This window comes from Rattus rattus, chromosome 3 (assembly GCF_011064425.1).
Source record: "Rattus rattus isolate New Zealand chromosome 3, Rrattus_CSIRO_v1, whole genome shotgun sequence".
Taxonomy (NCBI): domain Eukaryota; kingdom Metazoa; phylum Chordata; class Mammalia; order Rodentia; family Muridae; genus Rattus; species Rattus rattus.
The window spans coordinates 29,260,283-29,287,534 of NC_046156.1; the positions used below are offsets into that span (position 1 = coordinate 29,260,283).

Here is a 27,252-nt window from a genome sequence, read left to right on the forward strand (position 1 = left end):
TGTAACAGTAAGGCAGTATCTCCGATAGGATTCTGTCTGCTGACATCTAGATACCCAATCGGTTGGTGGCACTGGAGCTTCTGTGGACGTCAGATCCATTGCATTTTGTTAGTACACTTGTTTTCACGTGCTTCACGTTTGTTGCTGTGGGTGAAATGATTTCTTGTCTTCAGTTGCAGATTCTCTGTCTTGTCCTATTACAGAAAATGTCCAACCACCTAAGCCCAGCTCCGTAGTATCCACAGTTTTGCCAGGACCCTCATCAACAAGAATGCCACCTGCCCCAAGTCACCCAGTTGGGCCTGTGCCATCTGCTCCACCACCCCCAGAGCAAATGCAGACAAAAGGTATGTGAGGAGCTGCTCGCTTTCTGCAGATGCACACTCATGTCTCAGTAGCCGATTTAAAAATGCCATACTGTATAACCATAGCTAACTGAAAACATGAAACAAGTCATTCATAATTCAGACTTAAATATGACAGCTTAGTCTTGCATGTTAATTTATAATTTTTACTGTCAATTGGATATTATCTGGGATGTTAAATTTCCTTAAACCATTATAGACTTTTTTTTAGGCTAAATCAACCATCATCATCTTATTTGGTGAAACTTTGTGTCTTGTTTGAAGATTTCTGTGCTTGTCATTTGTTTATCATCCATGATGGGGTGGTGAAGGGTGGGATGAGAGCTGTCATGGAATTGTAGCCTCTACATGCATCATTGACAGACCGTGTAGTTAATTTAATATTCTTGAATAAGTAAGTGACAGATCTGACATAGACTGGTTTGATCCTGTTTCTCCACTATCATTTCTTTCAGAAGTTTTCTTGGTTACTTTCTATATGGCAAAAATTCCAAAATCTTGATGTTTCTGGTTAATCTGCGTTCATTTGATCAGACTTTGTATTTCCAACTCATTGGAACTATTTTAAGGACCTTCCTTACTGTGTGTGACAACCTCTAGCCTTGACTGTGAAAACTCTTCTACTATGTTCTAAATCTCAGGAAAGGCACTGCAATCCTTAGACTGCTTCCACTGCCTCTGTCTGTTGAGTGTTTATGTGGCCAACAGAGCCCTTTCTGTCAGCTGGTCAGATTATGTTGTAAATTTTCTTACTTGATTTGAAAGGAGTCATGAACTTAAGTGGGCATGCACATGCATGCATGCACACACGCACACATACACACACACACACACACACACACACACACACACACACTCGTATCTTTCTGTGTCTTCTCCTGATGGTGTCTTCAGTTATTACTTTACATTGCACTCTTCCCCTAAGCAAGCATAGTATTGCCTCCTAGCACATTTTAAACAGAAGAAACTCCCATCCTTTATTTAATGTTTATTATGGTCATAGTAACTATATTTTTTGTCTCATTAATTCCCTTATTAATCATGTGGCACAGATCTCTGTTTGACAGATTAAAGAACTAAGATTCATAGAGTTGAAGTACCTTGGCCGAGATTACAGGTTATTAAGTGGTAATGCAAAAGGTTTCTAATTCAAACCCTGTTATATATTCTTTCTATAAAATATAACTTTTATTGTTGGTGGCTGTTGACAGCCTTTTGTTTTACCTAAGATCAGCTATTTGCATAAATAACCGAAAATGTAATGTTGGAGATGTGTCCATCTGTAACCCTTAACTCATTTGTTTTCTAAGTAGCAAATTGTTTTTGCCTGGGATATAGAATCTAATTGTTTATGTGAGTCAAGGAAACTGGTTGTACAAGTTGTAGTCTGCATAAAATTGAACTCTTGGAAGCTGTGCAGAGTTCCATCTTTATATAGTGTGTTGGGGTCACGTGACCACTACTGCTATCTGGATCCTAAGTTCTGTGTCTGAAGACCTAATAAACTAGGGATTGAGAATTCCCAGGAAGCATCTTTACCGAGCATACACAGACATTGTCATTGTTCCCTAAGTGATACAGCAGAACAAGTATTTACAAAGGATAAACTTAGTAGGTATCATATGTAATCTAGAGAGAATTCAAATATATAGGGAACTTGAGTGTGCAGGGACTTTCAGATTTTCTTATAGAAGCTAGATGTGGCACTTGCAGATTTTATTTTTGTATTTGAGTGTGGTGTGCAGTATGCATGCATGTTTCCTTGAGTGTGGGTGTACATGTGTGCACGTGAGTGTGTAAACCTGATAGAAGTTAGTTTACTTAACATTGGGTGTCTCTCAGTAGCTCTCCACTTTGAGGTAGGGTTTCTAGCTGAACATGGAGCTTGACAGTTCCTTGTAGTCTAGCTAACTAGCTCACCCCAGGTATCCCTGTCTGTCTCCCTGAATGCTGGCAATACAGGCAGCTGTTCCACCTGCCTGGCTTACACGTGGGCTCTGAGGATGCAGACTCTGGGTCCCATGCTTGCACAAGTGCCTTTCAAACTCTGAGCCGTCTTCCCAGCCTCCACATAGAATTTTATCTAGTAAATCTGGAAAATTACCTGGTAGTTGTAGAAAACATCCCTTTTTTTATTTTTATTTTTTTAAGAGTTAGTTTACAGAACCAGGTATGAAGGCTCATTCATTGAATCCCTGTGCCCCAGAGGAAGAGAGTGTGAACTTCATAGATAATTGGAAGGAACCAGGGATTGGTGACAGAAAACTAAGCCAGCTTCAGCTGCACTTAAGGTTTGAAGCTAACCTGGATTACAGGAGACCCTCTGAAAAATACTTTGGGGGGAGGCACACGGACACGGACTGATAATTTCAAATTAATTATACACAGCATGTTTTCAAAGTACAGCAGTAACTAACATGTACAATATTTTGTTCATGTCAGGTACCACATGTCTAGGCATTAGACTTAATCCTTACACCAACATTTGAGGTGGTAACTATTACATCTTACAGATTAGTTAAGTGGAAAATGGGTAAGTTAGTTGTCAGGAACAGACAGTCCTGAGTGAATGTGCATTATTTAACATGAGCATGTCCATGCCAAGACCCTAATGCCATATAGGCTCATGGAAGTGGCAAAGCCTTCCCCAGGTCAGACTCAGGGAAGTGGCAAAGCCTTCCGCTGGGCTGAGCATTAATGTTCACACTGTGTGCAGACAGCATAGATAGTAGCATTCTCCTTCAAATCGCAGCTTGCTCTCCTGGATGTTCACAGCCTGAGACTGCTCCCTTATAGGTACCTCCCACCAAGACTAGCTAACTCCTCCTTTTTGCTGCACCTAGAAAACAGTGCTGAGATCCAGGGTTGCTAATAAGTGCTCTCCACCAGAGAGAGCAAAGCCCACCTGGTCTCAGCTTTTCTGTATGTGTGTCTGTCATTTCTTCAGTGTCTGTAGTTTCTTCATTCCCGCGTCACCCCAGTCAGGTTTCCAGTACCTAGCCATGCTGGATGTGGCAAGTGGCGCCCTGTGAACAGAGACCTTGGACTATGGGGAACTTGCATCGGTCGGATGAGGGAACGCCCCCCAGAGAAGTTCGCAAATAAAGGTAAAGAGAAAGATAAAAATGAAGGTAAAGGGGCGGGGTGCAATTGTGAGCGCTAGGTGTAAAGTAATGGCAGGCAGGATCTAGAGATGAGCAGGCATATGTTAATACTCTGAAGGAGGTTGGGGGAGCTCTGAAGCAGAGTGAAAACATTCCCCCTCCAGTAATTCTTAGACTCATTCAGAAGACATACCCTTGGCTTCCTGAAAAAAGGGTAAGGCATTTGTACTTGGGAAAAGACAGGGAAAAAGTTAAGGGATGACGTGCTTAGCATCCAAGCATATTCCCATTTTCATCTGTAGTTTTTGGAGTCTTACTGTATGTGATTCCATAGTTCCAAGGAGGGCAGGCTATATAGAGTTGGATCTGCAAAGGCAGTGAGGTCAATGGAATTCACAGGGCAGGCTTGCTCTGATTTGCCTGATGCCCTGAACCCTAATACTAAGGAAAGTGATTATGGTATTGACGTTGAGGATGACTAATCCCAGGTGACTGCACTTTGGGTCTGGCCAGCAGTGAGCTTTAATGGACATAACCTCACTCCTTTACAGCAAACCTTGTTAGGTTGACAGATTTGAGAAAAACTCAGTTGCTTTCTTCTGTTGTAGTGAAACTGATCCACAGAATTCAAATGATGTGCTATCGTGAGACTGCCTTTTAAATCCTGAGAGGAGATTGAGCAAGCCTAGACAGCCTCAGGGCCTGTAGCTCTCTGTACCCAAGGAGTTATTCCATATCTTCAGTGGCAATGGTTGGCCCCCTTTTGATTGGTTAAACATGGAAAAATCTTGCCCCCACCCAGGGGATTAGCTGCTATTTAAGAGTGCCTCACAGAATTCTGTGAGGACCAAGCACAGCATAACCTGACTCATGTAATCACTATAGCTGTAGGCATGTTCCTAGGTACAGGACTCACGAAGGACCAACAGCCATTACACTATCCTTTGTAAACTTGCCAACAAGTTAACACAGCTGCCTTAAGGCCACAGAAAATATTGCCCTACAAAAGTGAAAAACCCTTGTGGAGAACAGATAGGATAGGGCCAGATTATACCCAGATTTTGTGCCTGGTTCTTTCAAGCTACGATGCCACCTTATAACTGACCTTGAGGCTGGAAAGGTACTTACATATCACTTGGTCCTTGAAAATGCTGACAAGACTTATAAGGAGGCATGTAGGTATTATCAAAAGCACTTAAGTGTACAAGGGATGATTAGATGTTATGTGGACGTATGTCCTAGCCACCTTTAAGACCTGTCTCTCTCGTCAGTCCTTAAGTAACCTATGCCCTGAGGGGAAAGAGGTGCCTGTTTTACATATAGAAAAACACTTTGCATGTGATTGCTGCCACAAGGAGTTCACATTTTTAAAAAGAAGCATGCCCTATACCTACTACGTACCACGATCTGCACAGCTTCCTAGGTTTTTATCTGAGATGTCAGAGAGGAGTCTACTGGGCTAACACATGCTATTCACAAATGGATATTCATTAGCAACCTGCAGTGGGTCTGCCTGGGAAAATGGCTGATGCCCCTTCAAACAACAAGTGCCATCATCCTGAGGGCCGACCATGAATGACAGGATAAGACAATAACCCTCAGCCACCAAAATGTACCATTGATCAGCTCTAAGGTAGCCTCAGGCAGTGGGTCACTGAACCTGAGTTCCACAACATGTCCCACCCTCTGAACGTGGGACATTTTTAAGCCAGCAGGTACAGTAGGACTTATTTTAGGCAGAAGCAGCCAGAGCCTACAGGGATGGCGGGTGCATCTGGGAGTAATAGATGAAGATTGTGCAGGGGGAGTTAAGGTTCTGATTCAGTTACCCCAACTTCTTTTGGCACTACACTTGAGTTTAAAATAGCTGAACCAATTCCCCAATGCTTAATGAAGAAAGATGCTCATGGTTTGGGGTCTTCATTACAGTCTGCTATAATTAGTTGTCAAGGTGCCGAAGGTCATCAAGGTGCTTTTAGGTCTCACATTCTATCCAGGATCTGAGCCAAACGGGAGTCCTTTTATATAGTCAAACCATACTATCATTAGATACAGCACCATCAACTTAATCCTTTATGAGGTTTAGGTAAAATACAAGGTGCAATTACTCCTGTAAACCCTCACAGTGATTATTAAGGACTGGGAATGGGGATTGTGATAACATGACTGCTACTTTTCACCAGCAGCCCTGGTCAATGCTTCAATGCATGCCCAGTGGAAATTTGCCTCCCAGATCACTTGGCCATCAGAGAAACCCGTGTGGGTAGATCAGTGGCCGCTCATAGCAGAAAACTGCCTCTACTACTTTGGTGCAGAAACAGACACAGGACAGACACATAGACAAGTCTATTAATCCCCAGAACACCCCTATCTATCTAAAAAAAAAAGAAGTTGGGTAAATATAGGCTATTATAGGATTTAAGAACATAAGCAAAGTCATGCAGACGGTGGACCCCAGCACCTCTTGTATCACATTTTCACTTAATTATAGTTAACTTAAAGGGTTGCTGTCTACCATTTGGCTACATTCTGGCTATCTCAAAAATTTGCTTTAATCCCTCTGTGACCTAATCTTGGTCTGTCTGCATAGCACTTGCCCAGGGTATGAAAACAGCCCTACTGTGTGTTAGGAATCTGTTATTGAGGCTGGCAAGCTCATACCTGACAAAGAGGCCAAGGTTTACATCACCTACTCTATGGACGATCTTCTAGTCAGTCGTCCTGATTCTACCAAACTGCCTATGAACTGTGTTGACCTCAGAAACAGCCTGTAGACCCTGGTGTCTTCAAATTGCTCCAGAAAAGATTCAGAAGGTGTCTCCTCTCCGATACCTACATAGAATTATAGGGGAGCATACTGTACACCCTCAAAACCTAGAAATTCACAAGGTTTTTTCCAAAACTCTTAATGATTTTGGGAGATGTAAAGTGGCTCAGACCTGGCTTAGGCACTTAAGCTTACTACCAAGAACTTAGAAGGGGACACCGATCACTCTTCTCCATGCCAGGGACTGTTGAGGCTAGTATGGGAGTGGCTGTGTCCAAGCCTGTCATTAGCAATCCTAAAATCACCCATCATCATCCCTACTGGGGCACTCTGGCAATCTCAGAGCATTTTGATAGCTGCATTTAGGGCATTCCTCATCCAGGGTTTTGAACTTTTGCTATGATTTGGTGTTAAAGTTTATCTCAGAGGGACTCAAACATAGTATAGGTAAAGAGCTGGAAGTAAGTTATGTCTCATTCAGGAGATTCACAGCATTGGCTCTAGCAGCAATCCAGTGTCTAGCAACATTCTTTGGCTAATTATCCTGGCCAGCTTGATTCTAGTCTTCCACCATCCAAGGCAGTGTGCTGTACCTGACTCATGGGGTTATTTTTCCTGTGGTCATAGAGTCTTAACCCCTTGCTGAAGCTAAACCCGTTTACAGACACTTGTGGCAATGTTACAACCCCTCCCAGTCCACCACTCTTCCTCGGGTTCTGAGGTACCATGCAGTGTGTTCAATGAGTTGAACTCTTTGCAGTTGCATAGTTTTAGATTATTTTGCCTTCCCCTTTGTCAGTATTTACAGCCTATACTTCATAGAGTAGGAGTAAAGCAAGCCTTAGAAGTGGCGACATTGGTCAGGCAGCAGATCAGAAGACATCATACCATCTTTCCCATCTGCTCCTGGAACTTGCCCCCAAGTCAGCATCCTCGCTGTGCTGACTATATTTGGCTACCTCTAGCTTTCCCCAGACCATTGGCTGATGGTAATGCATGGCTAACATCTTGGTCTCAGGGTCCTTGCTCTGCTCCCCTCTTGCTGTGCAGTCTGCCTTGATCCATTATAGTCATGCTTTGTGTCATCAAAGCTCCCCTTTACAAGAGACACTCGCCATTTTCTGAGAACAGGCTAGGCTAAAACAATATGGACAGCCTGTCACACACGATGGCATCGACCCTGGAATGTTGTATCCTAGTGCTGTCTGGCAGATGGATGTTCTTTCTCCCTGTCATCTCATTTGTACAGTTTGTGCATGTTTCTGTTGATAGCTGTTCTCATTGTTTATCCCCTGCTCACACAGGGGCCTGCCAGCATGCTGTTGTTGCTCATGGCCTGGCTGGATTTGCTGGGATGGGCCATCCACAGCACCTCAAGGTGGGCAGTGCTCCTGCTTATAGCTTTTCTGCATTAACAAGCTTTTGTGTTCAACACAAAAGTAGCTCACAACATGGACATTCCTCAGGGACAGGGTAACATAGAAAGACCCCACAGATGACTCAAGCGACAATTAGAGAAGCAAAAGGGTCCTCTAAACAGGGCTTTATTTCCACTAAATTTTAATTGTGCAAAAGATGGCATTAACAGAATGGCACAGGTCACCTGAGGACAGGGAAATGAAACCTGAGGTGCTATAAAAACACATCATGACAAGAAAGTGGTTTGGCCTGTTCCCCGTGCTAATGTGGGGAAGAGGGTATTCTTGTGTCTTCCCTGAAGGTGTGGAACAGCCAATTTGGGTACCTTCAAGGCACCTAAAGAGCTTTGGATGCAGTGAAGTTCCTGGTTGCAGGTGTGAAGAGGCCGAGGCTGGAGCCCACAGAGAACCCGAGAGTGTGGCCCTTGAAGCCAGTCGAGCGGGCTCCAAGGAGGAGGCCTCCTGCACAGACCTCAAGGAGGGCGACACCACCAACGTGGGGTCAAATAAAAAGGCTGATGCAAATGTCGGAGGAGGGAGCACGAGGCCTGGGGTTGGGAAATAACCCTGCAGCTATATTTCTGATGTGTCTGGTAATCATATCCATTCAGGTAAGTCCAGTCAGGGAAAAAGCCTACTGGACCTACGGCCCCAGGCCATCGCTTTTTCATTTAGTGGCTTGGTCACATCCTTCCGTCCCTGTTTATACTAATGTCATCCTCTGTTTGGGAGAGTACTTCTGTAACTACCTGGAGTCCGGTGCATTCTCTTCAACTCTCGGTGGTGAGCTACAGTCCTCAGATGTAGACAGAATTTAATGTCACACAGATGACTACTGACGTGTGAGAGTGACCCCTCATAGCAGGAAGAGGTACGATTGGGGAGTGAGCTGAGGCCCACTCCTGGCTGTTTGGACCCACAGTGATAGTGTGTATTTGGCCCAGTTATGTCAGCTCCAGAGGAATGGAGGAGGCTCATGTAAGATTGTTTCTCCTGTTATTGTCACAAAACAGTCCTTGACAAGCTTCAAGCTTCAATCTGTTGAACCCATTAAAACATTCCTTTCACTTCTGTTGGGCACAGCAGCTGTTATGTTCTTCCCTCTTCTTATCCTTACAGTCTGGTGTTGAGCATTTCAGCGAACCACCTCTGGACTAAGCACGGAGAGTCTTCATGAACATCTAAGAAATAAGAAAGGGGGAGATGTGGGGAGCAGAGGAAGGCCTAAGTGAATTGTGTGTTGTTTGACATGAGCACAGCCATGTCATGGACCCCAGTGCCTCAGATCCATGGACATGGCAAAGCCTTTTCCGGGTCAGGCTCAGGGCCAAAGCCTTCCCCTGATCCAAGCACGAATGTTGACAGTGTGTACAGAAAGCATCAACTTCAGCTTCCTCCTCCCAGCTGCAGCTTCCTTCTCCTATCTACAGCTTCTTCTCCTACCTACAGCTTCCTCCTCCTACCTACAGCTTCCTCCTCCTGGATATTTAAAGCCGAGACTCTTCCCTTACAGAGACTGTCCCCCAAGACTAACCCCTCCTCCTTGTGCTGTACATAATAAACATGCTGAGTTCCGGGTCGCAGAGTAAGTGCTCTCCACCAGAGAGAGCAAAGCCCACCCAGTCTCAGCTTTTCTGTATGTGTGTCTGTCATTTCTTCAGTGTCTGCAGTTTCTTCATTCCTGCGTCGCTCGCCCCAGTTAGGTTTTCAGTACCCAGCAGTACTGAGCACAGCAGTTCCTAGCTTAAGCACTAACAGCTAGTGTATGGCAGAACCTAAATCGAACCCAGAGCCACAGTTGTTTTTTTCTTGTGTGTTTGAGACAGGATTCTGTAGCCCCTATTGACCTGGAACTCACTATGTAGATAAGGTGGCCTTGAACTCACACTTGGTATCCAGACTTCTGCCTCCTGAGTTTTGGCAGAGTCCCAGTTTTTCCCACACTGTCGCTGCTGCTCCGTTGCATATTTCTTACCGGTTTTGCTTTGCTCTTACAGGACACTTTGAAGGTTGGTAGTTCTGAGAGTAGTGTTTACAGGCTGATATGTGCACACACATTCTCTGTCCCCACTCCTGTCTCTCACCCTCTCTGCTTCTGAAGAGGACCATGCCAGAGAAGTTCTAAGAAGCTTCACCTGTTCCTGAGGCATTCTGAATGCCTTTGTTAGTTGTTTAGGGGAAGAGAATATTCTTTGTGGCTACAGAGAGGTTTTTGACCTCAATGTGGTATTTCAGAGTATACTTTTGGGGCCAGGGTTACTGTGTCCTTTCTAAGGTGGGGACAAAGCTATTAACAAGGCACTTCTTTGGGTGGAAAGATAGTGCCTACAGAATGTGAGTGTTTCTTACAAAGCTGGCCTTTCGAGAAAGCCCTTGCAAAGTCTTCTAATGTTTGTTGCCTTGAAGATCATCTTAGGAAAGATAAAAGTTGCTCCAAAAATCTAAACTTTTGAATTAAAAAAAGTTCCTTCACAGTGGGGCTGTTTCTCTTGAGAGCAGTTCAGTGTCTTGCCAGCATAGCTGTCTGTGGGGACAGTGAAGATGGCTTTTGTTAAGCTGTCCCCAAGAGTGCACTCTACAAGACCTTCAGTAGTAACTTAATCTGAATGTGTATTTCAGTGTCACTTTACCCTTGCTGGGATCAGACTGAGGGCACGTGCAGTGTGGACAGGGCCCACATCAGCTGCATCCCCAGAGCACAGGAACAAATGGGGCATGATGGGTGGATGATCTGTTTTCGTTTGGCAAGAAGCCTTTGAAATTTGACTTCTGGGTCCATAATTTTAATTTCCCCGTTTTCCAGAAGACACTAGGAAATGGAAATTGACAAGGAAAGTGGTTTTATTTAGTTTGGAAAAGGGAACAAAATGAGGTTTGTTTGTCAGCTTCCATATAGCAATGGTCCATAGGAAGGATGAAGCCCCCAGGAATACACCCTCACGGGTCCAGCTTTTGTCAGAATAGTGAGATTTCTCTGAGAGAGCTCAGCAGGAGGACCCCCAGAGAAATCTTGCCTATTTGGTCTATTTCCTGAGTGCTCCTGTGAGCGCTGCTGCTGGGGAGTGTCCTCTTAAATCCTGGAGTCTGTAAACTGCAGTGCTCTTATGGCGAATCCTCTCAAGTGTCCCTGGCTCTTGGTTTCACTACACTCAGAGCTCGTGAGTGAGTGATCTAGAGTATAGTGGGTATTTTCTGCACACTTCCGTGACAGCTTTCAGGACGAGCTCTAGGAAGCGATGTTATGGTCTTACTTCATCGGTGACCTAGCCCATGCTTTGGGTTTTAGCACTTACAGAGGGTTTGAATGGAAGCAACCCCTCTTTAGGTACTTCCTGTATTGTGAGATCCCTGTGTTATAGAGCTGGTGACTGTGGCAAGAATTACTTCCTTTTTGTATTCTAAATAAACTGCACATACCTGAAACTAGATTTTTAAATGGCGAAATCTTATGCCAAAGCTATTATCATTTCTTTGTGGTTCTGAAATATCATGTTCTTATCTATTAACATTTCAAGCTTTTAATGGAGCTTACTTGAACAAGCAAAGGTAAGCTAATCTCTGAACACATTAAAGTCATAATGGGAGAAAGGTATGTAGCTTTTAGCTAAAAATAGTAAATGGACAACCACAGTGTATTCTAAAGTCTACAGTAAATATTCTCATACTTAAAGGTTTGTTCTGGTGAATTAAATCATGGCCGGATGAATTCTTAGGATTGTTTAGTTATCTTACTTTCTCTCAACTAGACCTTATGTTTTTTTCTAATAATTGAAATTTGTTTTTCTCTAAATTTGGAGGAGAGGAAAATGTTTATTTTATTTTACATCTATATATATAAAACTTGCTTTGTATTGTGGCTCCTCTGAGTAGCAAACTGTCCTAATCCAGTCATGAAGAGTGGGTTGTCTTAGTTACCTGTTTATTGTCTTTTCTTTTACAGCAAACAGTATCTTTTCCTGTCATCTTTACTCATGCATATGTACTATTAAGTGCAGCACTAACAGTAGCACAACAAAGAAGTATGACATAAGTCACTAAATGGAAAGATTTCTTCTGTGAAAAAACTATGTTGGATCTGTTGAACTGTAACTTCTTTGTATATTTAATTTAGTCTGTTATTAGATAAGTTTTGTTTTAAGTAAGTGGTTAGTGGGCCATGCCACTGAATTTGAAAGGTGTCAGTTTATCATGTAATTTGTGAATATATTTTATGTTGAGTTTTACTTTCTTAGATGAATTCAAGAATACTCTTTATTTTATCTATATTAAACATTTTAGCTAGCTAGCTATGGTAGTTCACATCTGTATACAATTTCATCACTTAGGGAGCTGAGACACAAGTTCTAGCCTGGACTATAGAATGAAACCAACTGAAAAGACAAAAGAAAAACAAAATCCAAAAGCAGCAAAGCTAGCATTTCCTGTGACTCTTCACATTAGTGTAAAGATCGATCTTAATTATGAACAGATTAAGTCTGGCTTTCCTCTGAACTCAAATGTGTTTACTCATAGCCGCTTTCTTTCTCTCAAGATGAGTTATCTTTATCCACATGAACCAAACAGGCCACCCAAAAAATAGTCTTTAGAACATAGAAGGTGGCAGCCTGTGATTGGTGACACTTCAGAGTGTTTCCAGCCTCACGGGTGTTCTTGGAAATCCCAGCTGTTTCTAGAATTTTCCTTTTTCAAAGTAGACTGAGATTTTTCTTCTAAGCAAGTGTTTACTCCAATTTATAAGACGTTGTCATTTTTAAGTTAGATTAGTTGTATTTTCTTTTAAAATGTTATGGATGTTGCTTTTCACATTTTGATTTTTACCAGAATAGGTAATACTAGGTAGTAACTGTATGATAAGGGAAGTCTCATAAGGGAACACAGGTGTACACGTCTTTCCACAGTTTACCTTCTGGTGGACTTCACATCCATATGTAGGCCATAGGGTGACACTCGACTCTGGGCATCTCAGGAAATGAAAAGCACTTCCGTTATTGTCACACTTAAGGCCATGGTATCCCCAGTAAGCAGAGAACTGAGCTCAAAATAGTTTGTTAACTGCCATTTTCTTCTGTTATATCAACTGAGCTACCATCAAGGTGGCATACAGAAGGAGTGTTTTAGCATACAGAAGGAGTGTGTTAGCATACAGAAGGAATGTGTTAGCATATAGCTATACAAACGCAGTTCACTAGAAATGATTGCCATCTTCCAGGAAAGCATGTTCTCAAAGGAAGTGAACTACAACAGTAGTCTCAAGGCTGAAGGAGGTAAATGTTTACAGAGCGCAGAAAGCTTTAATGAGAACACCACTGTGAGTTCTACAGTCATTAAACCAATTAGTTCAAGTTGAAATGCTTTTACTAAACTGCTTTGCATAGATTTTTCTAATGGTTCCTGTTTTGATAATAATCTGCTGATATTAATATGCATGCTGGGATGTCCTTTGGAATGTCAGATCTCTCTCACTTTTAATGTAATGTCAAGATGTATTTCCTTGCCTTTCCTGTTGGTTTGACTCTTGTGTTTGTGCTTTCCACTTTACAGGCATGCAGTATGGTGACTATGTTAATAATCAAGCTAGCTCCACACCAACTCCCTTGTCATCAGCTTCCGATGATGAGGAAGAGGAGGATGAGGATGAGGAAGCAGGTCTGCTTTAGCTTCACACAGTTTCCATCTTCGCTTGTTCAAACTGTCTTTCTTTTACAGTCTCAGCCTTTAGAAAATGTCTGAAGATTGAGCATGTGAACAGCTCAGTGTGGGTTGTAGAGCTTGGCTCACTTGACCTAATCACGTCTTTGATGGTGGTTGAATGTTTTCTTCTTATAGACATGCCTGTCTTGCCCCGCTGTGTGCAAAGGAGTGAGCCCTGACTGAAGCTCCTGGCTGGATGCAGTGGCCCCCCTTAGGGATAATGTTTTCAGCTTTGCATGTCCTTCAGACTAATCAAACTGAGCTCTAAGGATGTTTTTTTAATGTGACAGAGCAGTAAGATTGTCCTGTAGGGTCTGGGTCCTCTTGGACCCTGTCAGCATGTGCTTAGAAGTACCACATCAGTATTTTCCTGCTTGTGAAATCGTAGTTCATCTCATTCACTAAAGAAGTACATATGGTTGTGTAGTGACAACCTGCTTCATTATATTTTTGTGCTTTGATAGGTAGAGTACTATTAAAAATTAAACAGTTCAGGTCTTCCAGTGATATTAATACTTGAGAGGAGATGAGGAAGTGAGGCTGCTCTGTCAAGTGACAATGTGACCAAGTTCTCTTCCTACTGTATATATTATTGATGGAAGGATTTGCTACAGTTTGTCTAACCAAAGCCTGCTGTTCTGTATGTGTTGTTTAAAATAGTCAGGTCTTTATACATGATTTGAGGGGATAAAAATAAGAGATACCAGATAGGAAGAAATTGTCTTTACTCAGTATATAAAAATATCAGTTATTTTTTGGAAATGTTTTAAATATTTTGATTTCAGATTTTTAAAGTTTAAAAGGTATTCCCTGTGTTTTGTCCAAATAAGCCACCTTCTTTATAATTCTTTATATATTTTTCCCTCATTGTCTGAAAGTCAAATCTCAGGCATGAACTCTACTCCTATATACTGCCGTGCGTGTTGCCTAGTCACAGTTACAGGAAGCTGACATTGGTGTGATGATGTCTGGTGTCTATAGCCCGTGGTTAGTTCTTAGTAATTGTCCCAATTTCACTTTTTATAGTTGTCTTCATGGACCTGGATACAGTCCATAATAGTTCTTTGAATTTAGTTGGTATGTCTTCAGTAGTTCTGTTGATGTAAAACTAATAGAAACAAAGTTCTTGGTTCAGAGGGGATAAGAGAATCTATTCAAAGCTGAATGTGAGTGACTGACTTAGGAACACTGGTTTTCCTAAATACTGTGTTCCAATGTGGTAATGGTTTCAGGAAGTTTGATAGTAGCAGAATAAAGGAAGTCATAGTCAGGTGCTTTTCAGTCTCTTGGTGGAAATACCAGGTAGAGGGATGCACAGCCCAGTGGGAGGGAACGTTTGCTGTGGGGCTCAGGTGTGATCTGATTGACATTCTTGTTGGGTTGGCAGAGGCTGGGTTTCTGTACATTCCGGAAAGGTTTAGCTGACCATCACTAGGGTGTTAGGTCACACACAGAGGTGTGAGGAGAGCTAGTTCAAGATGGTTTTGGATTTCAGCCTGTAGCATTCCAGCTTTGTAAAACCTGTCACACAGTCTTATAGAATTGTTTAACACAGATGGCTTGTTTCTGGAAACGTTATTCACATAGGCCAATTATTTTATAGTGTTTCCTGATAATGAGTATCAGATCATATAGTTTTTCCTCTTCATTGGTGCTCTTTTGGTTTATTGAGACTGAGAGTATCATGTAGCTCATGTTGGTCTCATACTCTGTGTAGCCACGGCTAGCCTTGAACTCTCTTGCCTCCACTTTCCAGCTACTGTAACAAAAGATGTTCACAGCCACACTTGGGTTGAAGGACACAGCTCTGACAGGATTTTAAAGCAGTGTTAGATTGCAATGCCCTGGGTGATGTTTGATGGCATTAGCATTCTATAAGGTGGTACCTGCCAGGCCGACACTGTAACCCAATGCTTTGTCCTGGTGAAGCTAACGAGTCCTTTGCAGAGATGCTTTTGAGGTGTGCAAATGTACTGGTTTTGTCTGTTACGTACATGCACATGTGCTGAGGCGTGGGTCTGTGCACAGGCAGAGGTCAGGAGAGCGCTTTGGGTTTCTTTGAGCTGGATGGGTTCCACGTAGCCTGGAATCTTCCTTTCAGTCTAGGTGGGTAGGTGCTGAGAACCTAACTCTGGCTCTCATTGCTCAGCAAGTACTCCAGCACCTGAGCTAGCTGCCTCAGTCCTCAATACCGTCACCCATTATTCAACTGTCACCCCTTGCTTTAGTAGTCATTAATCTCTTCAAACTCTCAGGGTCCTGTATTGATGAGCTGGACATACTTTTATGAAAATCCATTGGCTTGGCTGGTGGCAGTGCCTTCAGTTGGGCTCTGATACTTTCTTCATCCCTTGCAAACATAGCAGTGTTTGGGCATGGGGAGATAGAACAGAGACAGTGAAGAACTGTCCCTGAGTCTCACAAGTGCATATTGCCTGTGTGTCTGCTACACTGGCTGAATCCTGCCAGTCCCGGAGTGGGTATTATTGTGAAACCCGCTGTTACTAGTCCATCCTTTGCGTCCTAAGATTCTAGCTCCTCCTCTTTTCTCCTTTGGTTTTTTCAAAGCGTCAGAAGCTGGAACATAGAACCAGTGTAGACTGAGAGGGCAATTCTTCTCAAGAACTCCATCCATAAGCATTTCTCCCCCTGGCCTCATCGCTCTTAGTCTCATGGTAGGGTTGTAACAGTGGAACCTAGAGCTACTGAGTTTATAGGGGGATAATCCATTAAACCTGGTTGTATATCTAAAGTTAGCTTTCCCATTGAAAAGGGACAGACAGCTTCCTTAATCCAAAATGTGAAATACTGCAAAAGACAGGTGTTTTCAGACCAATCTAAGGTGGACAATTCTTCTTTTCATGATAGGTCATACATAGTTAATCTAGATGTACTAAGCACACCTACAGTAACTGTTGGGCCCATGTTTAAGATACATGTGAAATAGACATTAGTCTATATTAGCTTTAGATTCATTTAAAGACACCTCATCTTTTATATATACATATTCTAGAAAATGAAAGAAAAATTTAAAAATTGAAACCTTTCTGGTTTCATGTATTTTAGATAAGAATTTTTCAGTCTGTATTTTTGTTCTAAGGAATAATACAGTGGCTTCTAGAAATACTTAATAGGGCAACAACACTTATAATTATAATACAACTTGAAAAAGCAATGATTTAAGATTTTAAGCAGTGCCTTACCTGGAGAAAAAATACTTTTCTATTGTCAAAAGGGAAGATTTCTTAAGTAGAAAAAGGAAATAAGACTGCAGTGTACTGGCCATGAACACAGGAAAAGTAGGGGTCTTGGTTAGTAGGTCTTCAGTGTCACAAGGTAAGAGGGGGTGTCATACAGCAGTGTAGGAGAAATGAGGGCACGAGGCAGGCATCAGCTGGAGTTTGAAGGGTTACAGGGTGAGGTTCTCTAGGATCGAAATGAGTTCTTGAGATTTAAGTGCGTTCAGAATGCCCACATACTGGTTTCATGTGTGTTTGTATGTATGTGTGTTTGGTTCCGTTGTGATTGCCATCGGCAGTGATGCTGTGAATGGGCCAGAGTGGATCGACTAAGCATTAGCTTTTACCAAAGTTCAGTTGTGTTAATTGGTTCTGACTCTTAATGGTCCATTTGTGATTACAAATGTTACCACTTTGCTGTTGTGATAAGACTCAAACTTCTGAAAGTAAATGAGCAGACTAAATATTTCTAAATAAGCTAGAACGACTGTCTATAAGAGTCATACCTGAAAGTCTATGGTTATGGTATTATTAAGATCGACATTTTAAAACTTATTAAAATGTTTTCATATATTTTGATGATAGTCTTTCTACTACTATTCCCATCTCTTCCTAGATCTTCCCATCTCAGTCCCCACCCGGCTTCAAGTTGTCCCTCTCCCTCTCCCTCTCCCTCTCCCTCTCCCTCTCCCTCTCCCTCCCTCCGTCCCTCCCTCTCTTTCTCCCTCTCTCCCTCTCCCTCTCCATCAAATGGAAATCAGAGTGGACAAATAAACTAAAAAGAGAAAAAAACACACACTGAAAAGCACAGTCAGGGAGCCCATGCTGTGTTAGCGCACTGCTCCTGGGGATACATCCCCACGATGTGGTTGAGAGGTGAAGTAACAGTCTACTGAAGAGAACCAATTTTCCCTTCTCAGCAGATACCAGTGGCACATAGCTTCCTGGTTGGGGGTGGGACTTTGTGTCTACTTCAAGAAGAGCAGATTTTATTTAAGATGTTAAAATTTTAACATTTAACTTGCCACAAGAGCCTCAGACTCATGATTAAATAGAAGCAGGTTCTTTAATAATTTGATATAAATATCTTAATCTTTGTCTTTACTTTTTTCACGAATAATTATTTTGCTTTTGCTTTAAGATTTATTTTTTAAGAAAAGCATTCATTTATAAGTATTTTTATGTGGGGTGAACAGATGCCACAGCATATTGTGGAGGTCAGAGGACAGCTTGTGGGAGTCAGTGATCCCTTTCTGCCATGTTGGCCTTGGGCAGTCTCACTCAGGGTATTAGGCTTGGGTGGAAGATTCTGTTCTACACAGAGGTCAGCAAAGGGTGTTGAATCCCCTGTAACTAGTGGTTGCGGCCACCAGTGGTGCTGGGAATAGAACTTGGATCCTCTGGAAGAGCAGGCAGTTTTCACAGCTGAGCCATCTCTCCAGTCCCAGAGTTATTAAATGTTTAAGTGTTTTGCCCAAATGTATGTGTACTACATGTGTGAGGCCCAAGGAAGCCAGAAGAGGGCACTGGATCCTCTGGTACTGGAGTTATGGACAGTTTTAAGTCAGCCTATGAATTCTGGGAATGGAATCACCCAGGTCCTCTGTAAGAATAGCAAGTGCTCTTAGCCACTGAACCAGCTCTCCAGACTCAATAATTATGATTTTTTTCCTCCTCTACTTCTTTTTTGAGAGAAGGTCTCACTCACTGTGTAGCATTGGGCTGGCTTGGAATTAGTTATACAGACCTACTGGCCTCAGGTCTCAGATTCTGTCTCCTGGGTGCTAAGATTAGTGCCCAGCAGGACTTGGTGTTTCTCAGGAGTTGCATTTAAACCTTTGTCTTGGTCATAGAGCACACCATAGATTGTGTTGGTGTTTGTTTTGAGATAGGGACTCATCATGTAGTCTTGCCTGGCTTGGAATTCCCTATGTAAGCTAGGCTGGCCTTGAACTCGGGAGTTCTGCGTTTTTCCTTACTATGGTATTTTACAGCCATCCTATTGAGGTGTAACTCACACACTATAAAATTAACTTACTTAATTACTGCTCAGCAAGTCTTACTGTTTTCTTACTTTATTACCCACCAGTATTCCAGAACATTCTGATCACCTCAAAAGAGACACTCCTTATCTTTTAGGAGTCACTTCCCATTCTGCCTTTGTCAGCAGCTCGGCCTGAGTAGATGCTGATTTGTTGTTGTTGGATTGAACTTATTCTGTGACTGACTTCTTTCTCTGAGCACAGCATGTGAGGCTCATCCATGTTGCCCCCCATATCAGCACTCTATCCCTTTCCGCTGTTGAAGAGCCGTTCCATTCTGTACGTCATTTTTTTCTTACCTATTCCTCACTTATTCCCGGGTTGGTGGACATTGGTGGCTTCCGTCTTTTGGCCATGAGAAGTAGTGCTCCTGTGAACGTTGGTCAGTAGTAAGGGTTCGTGTGTTTTGTTTTCATCTATCTTACGGCATTTCTTGATCACATAGTAACTGTATTTTTAGAGATTGTCATAATGTTTTCTAAAGTGACTATACTATTTTACAATTTCATGAAGTTTCTGGTTTTTCTTTATTCTTACCCAAAAATTGCTATTACGGATCTTTTTGGGTTAGCTGTCTTGGTGGATGTGAAAGTGGTCCTGTGTTCCTGTTTGAATTTCCACTGTCCCAGTGACTGGTGATGATGAACATCCTTTGATGTGCTCACTGCCTTTCATTTACCCAATATGATGGAGGGTTCTGGGTTCTCCAGTTGTGTGGTTTTAACACACTTAGGCCTTAGTGCATCTCATAGTACCCCTCCTGTGCTGTGAGCTTCAACTCTTCTAGTGATGGCTGGCTTTGTGGGTGAGCTAAAGTAAGTTGCTAAACACTTTTTGTCACACCAAAGGAGAACCCTGAACCCACTGAGCCATGTCTTTTCCCTTTACTCTCCCCTCAGTCCTCAGCAGCCATCAGTGTACCTTGTGACTCTGTAGACTTGCATGTTCTAGAGATCCATTGAAGTAGAACTGTACAGTATGCAGTATGTTTTATATATATATATATATCCTTTTGTGGCCTGGCCTTTTTTCTTTAGCATGTTTTCAAGATTTGTTTACCTTTAGCAAGTATGAATATTAATTTCTTTTGACTGAATGGTAATCCATTATTCTAGATACAGCACTTTTTGTGTGGCCACTACCTGTGGGTAATTATTTGAGTTTATGTGTGTTCTTGTTTGTTTGCTGTTTGTTTTGTGATGGGGTCTTGTTATGTAGTTAGACAAGTGGTGATCCTTCTGCCTCAGCTTCCTGAGTCCTAGATTACAGCACACACTCACACCTGCTACCCTGTGCGTTTAAAGCACTGGTGCTGTGATGCTTTTTGTTTGGGCCACTGAGTAGCCCAAGCTCAGCCTCAGCACTGAGCCTCCTGAGGACCAGTTTTATAGTTGGGCCACTGTGCACACCAGCATTGTACTTGAGTTAGATCTGTGGGCAAACGGAAAGTGGCAGGTGAATGCATAGTTCATCGCCAGAGAGGAGGGCTTATAACTGCAGCTAGTAGTCCACTTCAGGGGTCCAGGAGTCAGACTGGATGGCAAGTGGTTTTCCCTCCTGAGCCAGTAGTTAGCCACATGTATTTAGGCAGTGGTAACTGACCCCAAGGTAACTGTACGTGCCCATCCTTTTACATCACAGCTTTAAAAAATCAAGTTAAGATGTTCAGCAACATAGGAATTAGGTAAATGCAAAAAAATTATTTTTCAGGGGTTGGGGATTTAGCTCAGTGGTAGAGCGCTTGCCTAGGAAGCACAAGGCCCTGGGTTCGGTACCCAGCTCCGGAAAAAAAAAAAAAATTATTTTTCTGTACATGGAGGGTTTTTTTCCAGCCATAAAAAGTGGTTGTTTGCAGAGAAAATTAATGAAACTGGAGATAATCAGATCATGTGAGTTAAGCCAGTCCTAGAAAGACAAATGTGTAGTTCCCTCCCATCCCTGACCATACAGTGTTATAAATGCATACTCATATAAACCAGGTGCAGGTAAAGTAAAATTGCGTGAACAAAGGGAGCCAGTAGAGGGAGAGGCATGGCGAGGTCTGCTTAACACGTGACCTATACTTGACGGAAAGGTAAAGCAAACACTTTTTAAAATGGGAAGAACTAAAGGCACGGGTATCTGTCAGTTAAGAGGCAGGGAAAACGAGAGTTTTGTCGCTTTGGTCTCAAGATTGGGGCCACGTGCGTTTTCTACTGTGTTTATCTGTGTAAACTGCAGTGTATTTACCTGAGCGTCCCAATGAAGTACTTGTTGAGTGAATGAAGGAAGGAACTGTCTCTTATGTTCTATTCTCCCGTGTGTCCTAGCACCTCTCAGCTTTTCTTAATCTAACCGGTTTGAGTGATCACAAACCGTAAGTTCTTATTGTCTGATGTTTATGTCTCTGAGCATGGCTTCCATTTATAGTTTCCTAATCAGTGTGGCGAGTATTGCTTAATCTCTGTTCTGCACAAGGATAAATGGAGACACAAAAACACTTCCATGTAATGCTGGAAGAGACTCAAGCCATAAAGTCTTCTCGTTTTAATTTTTCATTGTATTTTTTATGTGTATGAGTGTTTTACTTTCATGTGTGTATGTGTACCACATGTCTGTGTGTGCTCATGGAGGTCAAAAGAGGCATCGGATCCCCTGAACTGGAGTTACAGCTGTTGGTAGCCACCATGTGGGTGCTGGGAATTGGACCAGGTCCTCTCTGAGCTCTCTTGACTGTTAAGCCATCTCTCTAGCCTCAATCTTCTGTGAATGTGTGAAACAGCTCTATTTCAGGTGTGGGTCCATTAAAATATCTGCTAGTTCTAAATTTTTATTTGCTTATTTTTATAGTTGAGGTCAGTATAAGTTTCCAGAGTTAGTTTTCTTGTTTTGGGGATCAAATTCAGGTAGTAAGTGGTCAGTTTATCATGGCAAGTGCTTTTACCTGTGTGTGTCTGTGTCTGTGTGTGTGTGTGTTTCTCTGTGACTGTCTTTTAAAACATCAGAACATCAGTTTTGTTTGTGTGTGTGTGTGTGTGTGTGTGAGAGAGAGAGAGAGAGAGAGAGAGAGAGAGAGAGAGAGAGAGAGAGTCATTTAATTTGGTACCAGAGTTAGTGAATGCTTTTGGTTCAGCAGCAGAACTCTATTCATGTTGACAGCTGTCGCTGTGAGATGCACTGTCACTTTGAACTTAGCAGGTGTTTGGTTTTCCTTTTAGGTGTTGACAGCTCTTCTACCACAAGCAGCGCTTCGCCCTTGCCCAACAGTTATGATGCCTTGGAAGGAGGAAGCTACCCAGGTAATCTGTTTAGAGCTTGTACATTGCTCATTTAAGTTACTGACTGCATCTCTTAAGTGACAGGATGCATATCAAAAGCAGACTGCATTTTTAAGTAAAAAAAAAAAAAGTGGGATATTTTCCTGGCATTTCTCAGCTATAATATAGTAATATAACAACCATTCATGTTGTTTCTGGTGACCTGAAGAAATTGTTTTTTTGTTTTTTTTTAAACTTTTCTCTTTCTAAAAAAAAAAAAAAAAACCTATTTAATAGTGAGCAGGGTATTTTTTTTTTCTCTTTTAAAAAACAGCTCCTTAAATTGTGCTATTTCTGTTGATTTGCATGGGTCCTTGAATCTCTTCCAGCTAACCCCTGAGTACCTATTTGATTCCTTACTTCCCTTGTGGCTCCCGATGCCCCCACGTGGTAAAAAGCCAAGTAGACCCAGGAGTGGGTTTTAGAGACATTGCTGTTTCTTCTTTTTTTCTAAATGTATAACTACATATACATTTGTACCCCATGTCCTTGGTCAGAAGAGAGGGTTGTTTGAAGCTGGAATTGCAGAGGGTTGTGAGCCTCAGGAATTAAACCTCTTTCCTCTGTGAGAGCCATTGCTCTACAGCCATTATTCTTAATTATATCTGGAGAGAACTTCATTACATGAGAACGGGCAGGGGATGGTACTTATGGAGAAAATACACAAACTGTTGTAAGCCGTAGTCATTCCACTGTAGCATTAACTTAACGTTGCAGTCTTCCGGATGCTGCTGTCTCCTGTCACCCACACAGTGGAACATTCCCTTCTCTCATGACTGCAGAGTTCAGAACAACAGCTCAGATGACTTTGTCCTTCTGGTCCCTCATCACTGTGATAATATCATTTCACTGGGATAAAATTTAGCTGACGCTGTGCTGCTCTGTACCTGACACACTGCTCAGTCACGATACCCGGAATCAGGACAAACAGTGAATCCTCTCGACTCCCTTTACTCTTTAAACAAAGTCTCTTGTGGTTGAGCTGTGTGTGTGTGTCTGTGTGTCTATGTCTGTCTGTGTCACAAGGTGGCAGACCTATCTACAGGTGTCTTCTAAATTCAAACACAGTCAATAAAAAGATAGATTCTTCAAGAGAACTTTTAAACAACAAATTTTTATTAGGTCATGTACTTATCAGTACATGTTTTTGCACTCTTAGCTAGTAAGGAAAACAATTTTTAATACAAAAAAGATTTAAGTGATTAAGTAAAGTAAGACCAACTCAATATACCAAAATCTTACACTGGTTACACACACACACAGCAGTGTGCACTGCCAAGTATTCAATTTTTCTCTAGTTTTACTGGAATTTTTGCTTTTATGTTTGGGTAAAGAAATTTCTTAGTCACATATTGATGCCAGATGTTGTTCTAGAAGGTTTGGACACTTATCTTATATTCTACTCACAATTTAGCTCTGCAGATAATAAATATTTCTAGAGTATTAGAGGAATATGCCACTACTTTCATGGACATTTGACATTAAGGGTCAGATAAGGGCAGTGTGGAAAGAACCGACTTTTATCTTCATTCTCTGCTTCTTACTCCCTTCCTCCTGGGAGAATCACAAACCCAAGGGCCGGGTGAATGCACATGGACTTAGTGATCCTCTCTTTCTAGTTGACATGAGTTCTGCATTTGGCACAGTAAAGCATTCTGAAAGGAAAAGAATGCCAACGGTTACTACTTACCAACTGGATTGTGGGTCGTGAACACCTAATTTTTTCTTTGTAGATATGCATTCTTCTTCAGCAAGCAGCCCCGTTCCCGATCGTGCCCCGGAACCTAACTCCACCCTCGTCCCCACTCCCACTGCTGCTCAGCCAGCCAAGGTAGCAAAGCCTTTTGGCTATGGCTACCCAACGCTGCAGCCTGCTTATCAGAATGCAGCAGCACCACCCACCACAGCCCATCCCAGCGGGCCCGCGTATTCTGGATATCCTCAGGTGTGTATTCAGTCGTGTTTGATAAGTTGATGGAAGCTGTGTCAATTGGAGGACTCTCTGATAATCTCAGTTTAAAGAGATGGGGTCTGGATAAAGTGAATACCTTGGATTTTCTTTATGTATTTGCAGTTTTATCCCGGTGTGTGCGATCAGTAAATGAAGTGTAACTTAAAACTTGATGTCTATACATGCGTCTGGGTTTGCCGTGTGTGTGCAGATGACTGCAGAGCCAGGAGGGGGCGCTGGGCTACCTGAGCTGCAGCTGGAGGCAGTAGGGAGTTCCCACCGTGAATCCTGGGACGTGAACTTGGGTCCTCTGGGAAAGCCAGTGCTCGCAATCATTGAGCCACTTCTACAGCCCATAATAATAGCTTTAAAATTCTTTATATTGCTAAGCTGACAGTTACCTCAGAAAACAAGAGAATGTAATTTAGTATTTATTTTAGCATCTGTTCTTTACTTGGAGTCTAATACAAAAATAACCCTGTGAGAGTCTTCATGAACAGAAGTGCTCTCTGGTTTGTGTGTTCACAGCAGCTGTATTATTTTTTCTGTTGTTATGATAAGATGCTGCGCCTGTGACCAAAACTGACTTATGGAGAGAGAGTTTGTTTTGGCTTATGATTCCAGAGAGAGAATTATAGTTGTGAGGAAGACGTGCCATGAGGTGGCCAGAGCAGAAAGCGGTCTGATCACGTTTCAGGACATGGAAAACCAAAAGAACAACCTGGAAGTAAGGAGAGGTGACTTAGGTCCTCAGCAGGTTCATGGCCTTGACAGTTCTAGACTCCCCTAACGGTGCCACCAGCTGAAGACCAGGTGTTCAAATGCATGAGCCTAGAGTGGGAGTGGATCATCTCCCGAGATTCTCTCGAGCTGTCTCGAAGAACGTTTCAGTTTAGTTGTTTTTAGCATGCTAAATAGTGCTCATTTTTATTTATTGAGTAGAAAATAAAGCAGGGAAATGAGTGAAATGGCCAAAGCAGTGTGTGTGTGTGTGTGTCTGTGTGTGTGTGTGTATAAATTCTTTTAACATATATATATATATATATATATATACTTTATATATATTCTGTGTTAGTGTGTGTGTGCATGTGTAGAGGTCAGAGGACGACATGGAACCAGTTCTCCTTCCAGCCGGGTCTCCTTCCATCTTTACGTGGACCCAGGGATTGAGCTCAGGTCACTAGGCTCACATGGCAATACCTGCTGAGCCGTTTGCTGGCCCTCGAATATATACTTTAAGGAGTCTCCTGTAGTACAGCGTCATCCTTAAGAATGTTGCCCAGTGTGTGCTCTACTGCTTCAGCTATGAACTCTACAGACTTTCCTTATAACAACTGCACCAGTTAGGTGGTGAGAAAGGCCCAGCTTGTCACCCTCAGGAAGGCAGGCACCGTGCGGTGTTTGTTCTTCAGAGGCCAGGTGCTAGCATGGTATTGCTGGTTTCACATTCATCCCACCCCCTGCCGCAGAGGATTTTGGAGAAAGACCTTTGGGTAGCCAACAAAAGGAATAATCATTTCTAAAGGCTACTACAATTCAGTGTACATACAAATTTACCCAGCTATCTTAGAAATGCCCTTTTATATTTGGTTGTTTAAACTATTAGCCAAATAATAACTTAACTGGCATTATGTTTGCTTTTGTGTTACAATTATTATTTTAATTTGAAACAAACTTTACCCGTTTGAATTTATGCCTTCAATCTGATGGGAGGCTGAGGCAACAGCCCAGTAGAGCTTCGTTTTGCTGCCATGTCATTTTACTGCCGCCTCTGCTCCAGGAGCTTGGTCACATTCATATTCATATAGGAACCATAGGTTCGTGATTATTCTCTTTCATTTAGTATTTATGTATCAAGTCATAAATTCATGATTGTTAGTACAGCCAACGTCTTATTTCTTGACAGAGACCTGATTAGAAACTCTTGACCCACTTGCAGAGCTGTGAGGATTGCCTGATGCTTTACCTGGTGACCTCCTGGTCATTTGAACTGTCCTCATTAAGTTTTACCCAGTGGGTTTTACCATTTGGTGATATCCGTCTACCTTCAATTCCAGATGACCATTACCTAAGTGGGTGGTAAATAGTGATTTTCTTGAAGTGATCATCCTATATGTATTAATTAGAATCAGTGCATTCATATAGTGAATGTTGGTCCCTTTACTAAGGAATGTGGAGGATAACTATATACAGACACAAAGTGTACCCTTTAGGTTTTTTGTCCTTTGTTAAAAAGTTTGTGGTTAGAGTCACGTGTATGTCCAAGTTTATATTATAAATAACAAAAGAACTAAATGGAAAACTAATTTAAAATGTTTAATACAGGTGAAAAATGAAATTAGATATCCATGAATATTTTTCATAACATTTGCATATCAAAATAATACAATTTTTGGCCCAGAGTTGACTGAATCTATCACCTATAGCTTACAGAATAGAATATAGACTATATATACTTAAATATACACCTAATTAAATAATTTCAGAATAATATCAACTTTTATTATGAGTAGAAAATTATTAAATGTAAGATTTGTTTTGTTGGTAATTACGAGCACTGGCTGCTCTTACAGAGGACCTGGGTTCGATTCCCAGCACTTACACTGTGGCTCTGAGGGCACCAAGCATACAAGTAGTGCACAGACTTACATGCAGACAAAACACTCATACACAAAATGAAATTTAAATTTAACTTTACCACAGTGATGAGAAGATACAAAAAGCCATATCTGTATGAATCACATATTAAAATAAAAGATTAGTGTTGTCATAATTTTTGTTTTTAAATATGTACCCCAAGTGTCAGTAAAATTAGCTCAAACAATATTTGTCATGATACTAGAGTTTGGGCTTGGTTTCCTAAACTTTAAAGATTGCTTTTTATTTCTTTTGAATAGTTTTGTTGTTGTGTAAAAAAGGACTTTGTATTTTGAGGGAAAGTTAATGGAGAACCCAGTCGTGCAAATAAATAGTCTTAAAGGAAGTGTCAGTACAGGCGCTGTATTTTGAGGGAAAGTTAATGGAGAACCCAGTCGTGCAAATAAATAGTCTTAAAGGAAGTGTCAGTACAGGCGCTGTTCTGGTGAATTTCGACTTACTTACCTCAAAGCCTGGGTGGCAGCAGAGTTCCTTAAGTTATTTGGCGTTCATGGGAAGCCGTGCATGCAAAGCAATACTACCACAGGCACAACACGGAGCAGAGTCAGCGGAGCAGACCTCTCCACACATGCGCAACCCTCAACCCGGGACAACCCCGGAAAGCACAGGGTCACATATCACAGATTAGCAAAATTTCAGTTATGAAGGAGCAACAATAATAATTTTATGGTGGGGTCAGCACAGCATGAGGAACTGAATCAAAGGTCACAGCATAGGAAGG

General features: G+C 42.0%; 1 protein-coding gene and 1 long non-coding RNA gene across 2 annotated transcripts in view; both read left to right on the top strand.

Moving 5' to 3' along the window:
- Positions 1–27,252, top strand: part of Sec24b (SEC24 homolog B, COPII coat complex component) — a 69,562-nt gene that overhangs the window by 17,831 nt on the left and 24,479 nt on the right. Inside the window, exons 3-6 of the mRNA XM_032897333.1 lie at positions 204–347; positions 13,196–13,300; positions 21,824–21,904; positions 23,656–23,867. Coding sequence (XP_032753224.1) covers positions 204–347; positions 13,196–13,300; positions 21,824–21,904; positions 23,656–23,867 — 542 coding nt within the window. The remainder of the gene's footprint in view (positions 1–203; positions 348–13,195; positions 13,301–21,823; positions 21,905–23,655; positions 23,868–27,252) is intronic.
- Positions 3,234–9,293, top strand: LOC116896259. The gene is made up of 2 exons (XR_004387319.1): positions 3,234–8,265; positions 8,774–9,293. It is a non-coding gene; the product is annotated as an uncharacterized LOC116896259 (long non-coding RNA).